Source organism: Morone saxatilis, unplaced genomic scaffold, assembly GCF_004916995.1.
Source record: "Morone saxatilis isolate NCDOM2014 unplaced genomic scaffold, NCSU_SB_2.0 Contig22, whole genome shotgun sequence".
Classification (NCBI taxonomy): Eukaryota; Metazoa; Chordata; class Actinopteri; family Moronidae; genus Morone; species Morone saxatilis.
The window spans coordinates 12,153,132-12,158,904 of NW_023339785.1; the positions used below are offsets into that span (position 1 = coordinate 12,153,132).

Below are 5,773 nucleotides of genomic sequence, written 5' to 3' on the forward strand. Positions count from 1 at the left end.
ATTATACAAGCAACATCTATTAAGAACAAACTATATATACAACAATATATATATATAACTGTATATATATAAAAGATCACATTTTCAGTCCTTAGTACAAAGTTGCTCTGTTTTAATCCTGATGTACATTTATCATTCCCTTTCATCAGAGGTACAGCTGAATGACCCTGGATGTTTCCTCCTGGGAGAGAGATGGAGAACAGCTCTCATACACTGCCACCCTTGTCACCGTGTCCTACCGCTTTCGGAGGGTCCCTGCCTTTCTCCTCGTCTCCGCAGCAGACCTGCTCTAATGGCCGTGTTTCACTCCCACTGTCACCTGTTTCATTCCCCCCATCCCCTACCTCACTTTCTCCAGCAACAGCAGAGTCTTTTCAGTCTTCCTCCCCTCTTTCACACTGCACAGCATCTCAATGCCTCGAAGGACAAAACATACAATGTCTCAGCCCGGCGAACGCATCTGACCAAGATGACCTGACGTGCCTCAGCTGGCTGCATCAGAGGGGCGACCTGTTACCTCTGCAGCCCCTTCCCAAAATGATACCGCTGCCTCAGCTAGAGTCCTCCGCACCCACCCAATCTCTTCCGCCTGCCTCGTCCAAGCCACCGTACTCCTTCAGCAGTCTGATTTTCATGGCAATAGAAGATTCATCTGACAAGAGGCTTCCGGTGAAGGACATCTACGAATGGATTGTGAACAATTTCCCCTACTACAGGACAGCCTCTGGGGGCTGGAGGAACTCTGTCAGACACAACCTGTCCCTGAGCAAGAGCTTCCGCCGCATTCAGAGGGACAAGAGCCAGGTGGGCACGTGATTCACGCTCAACACATTAAGAGCGAGTCATGTAGTGAATCATTGTGCTTAAAATATAGGACAGAGGTTCAGGCGTCCTATTAAAATGTCCCTGAGTAAAAAACTGAATCCAGATGTGTTGCTCTGTCAGATAAGATAAGAGGTTCCTTTATTGATCCCCCACAGAGGAAATTCACATTGGCACAGCAGCACTTTGAACGTAGTGCAAAGAGTAAGAAAGAGAATAAAATACAAGATATTCAGGCAGCAATTAAACTGCCCTACAGGGAAATTATTATAATGTACTCCACATGTGCTATGGTTGTTGTATGGTCTCAGTGTTGATTAAAACTAACATCTTTGCTGCTGCAGTTTGAATGTTTTAAAGTGGTTTTGAATATTTGTTACAGTCAGTGGGGAAGGGATCGCTGTGGTGTGTGTGCCCGGAGTATCGGCCGGCACTCCTCGAGGTGCTGAGGAAGACCCACAGTTATCACAGCACAAATCTGATTAACAAGCCTGCACTGTGAGTATAATCACACAGTTTACATGTTTTATTCATCTCTAACTCCATAAATTCAACGTTTGTCTCAACAGCTGCCAGGAATTTAAATGAACTGATTGTCATACGGTATCTGTGACGCTGGGAGTTAGATTATGGTGGATACGTTTTCTGTTGACTGACTCTTTGTCAGATAATAGACAAAAAGTCAATACTCTGTATTAGTGGTGATAGGATTAGTTGATTAATCAATCACTCCACAACTGTTTTGATAATCGGTTATGTCACTTATCTGAGGAAACATTTTCTGGCACCAGTGTCTGATGTGAGAATTGGCTGCTTTTTTTAATACATTTAATTTTAATATTTTTGTATTTTGGACTATTAGTTGGACAAAACATGCAATTTAGACTTTATGTTTGGCGTTTTTACTGTTTTCTGTTTTTTATAGATAAACTGATTGATTGATTACTTGGGAAATTGTATTAGTTGCAGCACCACACAATATTTCTTCACTCGATGAAGTTGATTGAGTTGTTTTTTCTGTTAATGCAGTGCATATTTCTGGATAGAATTTTAATTTCAGTATCTTACTGAGGTGTATGTGTAACAAAAACAACTATATTTACAGATTTCTCTACTGTAACTATCTTACCATGTTGTGTGCAGGTTGGAAGGAGCTGAATTTGGGGTGCCTGCAGTGTGCGACTCTTTGGAGATCTCAGGTTAGTGATGGTGGCTCACGTCACCTAATTATTAGCACAAGAACTTACATATTTGACCCCATTTGACTACAATATTTTATCAATGGAGTAACAGCTCTCTGTGACACTTTTATCACCTGCAGCTTTTCTCCTGCTCTGCGGCTTTCTCAGCATGCAACATTGTTCCTGTGTTTGTGTTCCGTTGCCGTGGAAACAACCTTCTATTGCCTAGGCAACCGAGCAGTAGCCTAGCTTAGCCCCCTTCTTATGTGCCCTCGTTTTATTTCCGAGCCTATGCGCTATATGGGCTCATTGAAGAATCTGACAAGTGGTTGTTCAATCAGCCGAGTTATTAATATTAATGACCCATTTTCAGCTTCAACACTGTCGTTTCCTTCCTTTTTTGTTTTTGTTTCTCGTGCAGATCCTCTTTCTCAGACCCTCCTCCTCTCACCCTCACCCCAAACCTTAACCAATGATAACCCAAATTTCTCTGAAAACCCACCGTGCCCTTTGACCCCGGATCACGAGGAGCTTGTCACCATGGAGTCGATTGATTACCAGCAGGAGGAGGTCAGCGAGGAGATGGAGAAAGATCCCCTGTCGGACAGCGGGTACATCGAGTTACACTATTATCAGTCTCACCAGTACCAGTACCTGGTGCTACCGGGTGACACCGAGTTGGACCTGGAGACCGTGGAGATCCTTCAGCTTGATGCCGAGGCCCAGGAGGCTGCTGGGTCACTGCTGGACCTAGCAGGCGGAGGATATTAATGTTATATCCTGTTTAACAGTCACAGCTGATGCAATGCTTCAATCCACTATGAGCAAATACCCCAACAAACCAACATAAATGGGGATTTATGTTATGTTTAAAATGATGACGTTTGGCAAACCGACTGCCTCCTACCGAGACTTTGACACTGCCCTAAGGCTTGCGTATTGTTTTGTAGTTAGGTAAAAATATATATAATCAACTTTTTGATGGACTAACAAGACTATGGACCACATTGCTTCACATGTATTCAGGCACTTTCAATGCACAACCTGAATTTACCATCATGCCATACCATACAATGAATAACCTGGACAAAGACTGAATAATGTGGACAAAATCAAAGTATTAAAGAGTATGGTCTTCAATGCAGTAAGATTTTTAGGTTTTCCACTGTGATTTTGTAACACATTAAGTTCATTCTCAGGGGTGGAAGGAGTGCTTCCAACTCTACTGTTTCTTCATTAAGATGTTTCCCAAGTTAGGATAAGATTGATAAAGCACTAAAACCTGTACAAGAAAAGTACAAAAATAGCTCTTTTGAGGAATACACTGACTCATATTCACACTATTACCATTTCAATATTACTTTGTCTTAGCAACCAGTTCTTCAAAGTGGTGACCATCTTGTCTTTATTAGAAGGTTTTCATTGAGGTTACTTTATGAGGAAAACAAACTTCAGTCATATATCTTGCCCCTCAACATTGTTACTGTAGCCTATTCTAAGAAAATGCTGTCTTTCTTAAAGTAGAGTATATTTAATTTATAATGTAGTTGTGATTGTAGATTGCACTCACAAAGTGTGAAAGCACTACTCGGTTACAATAATGTGCGTACTTCCAATTGTATTTCTAATTAATTTCTTTATACCCATCGTCATTCTTCAGATCATGTTTGTTAGAGTTGATTTTATGTAAACGACGTCATGTTACTGCATCCCTGAATGTTTTTCAGCTTTCTCTGAATTTGAAAACGTAGACATGATATTGTAAGATAAGCTACTCTGCTTAAATCAGGAATAGTTTTGATTTAGAGTTGAAATGTAAGATGAACTCACTGCCATTTAAACCACTTTACATTTCAGGGTACACTGAATTTCTGTTTGTAAATTATGTGTATTTTCAAAAGCTTCAGATTTTGTAATCTAACAAATAAAATTTGTCATGCAGTTCTTGTGAATTGAAGTTTGGTGTAGTTTGCATTACAGTTTGTTATAGACTGTTTGTTGCTGTTTGTACGAATCACACCATTAGAGGGCGTAACAACCACAGCCTACTATAAATACAGTCTGCTACACCTTTACGTGCTGTGTCCTCAGACAAACACCTGTTGCTAAGCTACGATGTCTTTTTCCTCCGCGGAGGTTTTCAAATATGATTTTAATATACGCAAAACCCCTAACGTCTGTTTTACAGTACTTATACAGTAGTTCCGTATTCGTAACTTTTGCATTAAAAACTAAATTTCCCATGGGTATGAGGCCGAGTTGTCATGTGGGTAACGTAGTTCGTAGAGAGCCTAAAGCGCAAACAGGACATGACAGCAAAACTACATTTCCCGTGAGACGTTGCGCGAGCTGAACGCGGAAGTGTGCGAGTTTTCGTGGTGGAAAAAAGTTCTCATTAGTTGTTTTCATGCCAGCATAAAAAGAGTCACGTTTCGTTTGTCGACTCTGGTGAGATTGTGTTGAAGCCAGTTGAAGACACCAAAGGTAACATTACATTAAGCACAGACGTGTGTTATTGTCAAAGCTAACTCAGGCTGTAGCTCCTTTTTTAAAATATTGCTGCATCGTTATTTTAACACTCGTTTCCCGTTTGTGTAACAGCGAACAACAGATACGCGTTAGCCTCTTATCGCTCCTGTTAGAGAACATGGAGACATATAAGCTGTTAGCTACAGACACGAACTACAAGGATATTCCGTCAGTATGTGTGGGATTTAGCAGCTATTGATCCACGTTAACGTTACAGGTGTGTTTAGCTCAGCCCAGTAGTGGCAGTGTAAACAGAGGCGCTGTCAGTAGCTGGCGTCAAGCTGCGTTCATTACAGAGAAAGTACTGCACAGTGGAGTTGATCTCAGGCGATACGTGCTCACAACGAAGTGCAGGCAGGTTACAAAATAAGGATTTGCTGCAGACTTCTTTTGTTTGTTTGCTTTATTGCATCAACTCACCTCCCAGAAATGTCCGGTATGATAATGATGGGTGCCACACCTTTATGGAGGTGACGGGTTTTTGGGTGAAAGGAGAGAACGAGCTCAGCGTATTACAACCAAAGATAAACTGTTATGAAAGCACTTTCTGAGGAGAGGAGGGCCTCTTCCTCAGAAAGCAACAACAATGAAGGCCATTGAAGTGGCTAACCTGAGCAGTGTATGGGAGAGCATGCTGAATCCACTAGCTGGAGGCAAAGCAGCGTGACACCCATAAGAGACTCCCACAGTCGGCTCTACACAGAGACAAATATTGTGTCTGATGGAAAGATCAGTGCATGACTGATTTTTCTGTAGGCTGGAAAGAGGATCAGTTGCACAGCACAGTGATGTCTAAGGAATTTGTCCTTTAGGCATATAACTAATGGTTGTTGTCATTATTGACTAATCTACTGATTATTTTTCCATTCCATTTTCCAGTTTTCTTCTGACCACTTTATTTTGAATGATTTCTGTTCTTGTGATGGTCAGACATGGAAACATTTTCATAGTACATCAGTTAATTACGTGTGGCCAGCCAACAACAAAAAATGGAAAAGAACGACTTATTTAAAAACTTACAAAGAAGGAAAAACAAGACTCCAGTAGTTACCAATTATTTTTATAATCAGAAGAAAGGAACACTCTTAGATTCACTATTCCCAGTGTGTCAAATGTGTTGATTTGCTGCTTTCCTTTATGCTTTATATCATTGTAAATTAATATTTGTCAGGGGTGTGGACGATTATTACCGGGGACATTTTTCACTTTGTGTGACAAGTTAAAGACACAATTCATTAAAA

The 5,773-nt window shown here is 40.9% G+C and overlaps 2 protein-coding genes across 2 annotated transcripts in view; both read left to right on the forward strand.

Annotated features, from left to right (window-relative positions):
- si:ch211-145o7.3 (forkhead box protein N2) overlaps nt 1-3,930 on the forward strand; it is a 5,070-nt gene extending 1,140 nt beyond the window's left edge. Inside the window, exons 2-5 of the mRNA XM_035668809.1 lie at nt 150-804; nt 1,205-1,320; nt 1,966-2,021; nt 2,425-3,930. Coding sequence (XP_035524702.1) covers nt 172-804; nt 1,205-1,320; nt 1,966-2,021; nt 2,425-2,774 — 1,155 coding nt within the window. The 5' untranslated portion in view covers nt 150-171 and the 3' untranslated portion in view covers nt 2,775-3,930. The remainder of the gene's footprint in view (nt 1-149; nt 805-1,204; nt 1,321-1,965; nt 2,022-2,424) is intronic.
- Nucleotides 3,931-4,353: 423 nt separating this feature from the next.
- atl3 (atlastin 3) overlaps nt 4,354-5,773 on the forward strand; it is a 9,965-nt gene continuing 8,545 nt past the window's right edge. The window contains exon 1 of the mRNA XM_035668807.1: nt 4,354-4,487. The gene's annotated coding sequence lies outside the window, so the exon portion shown is untranslated. The remainder of the gene's footprint in view (nt 4,488-5,773) is intronic.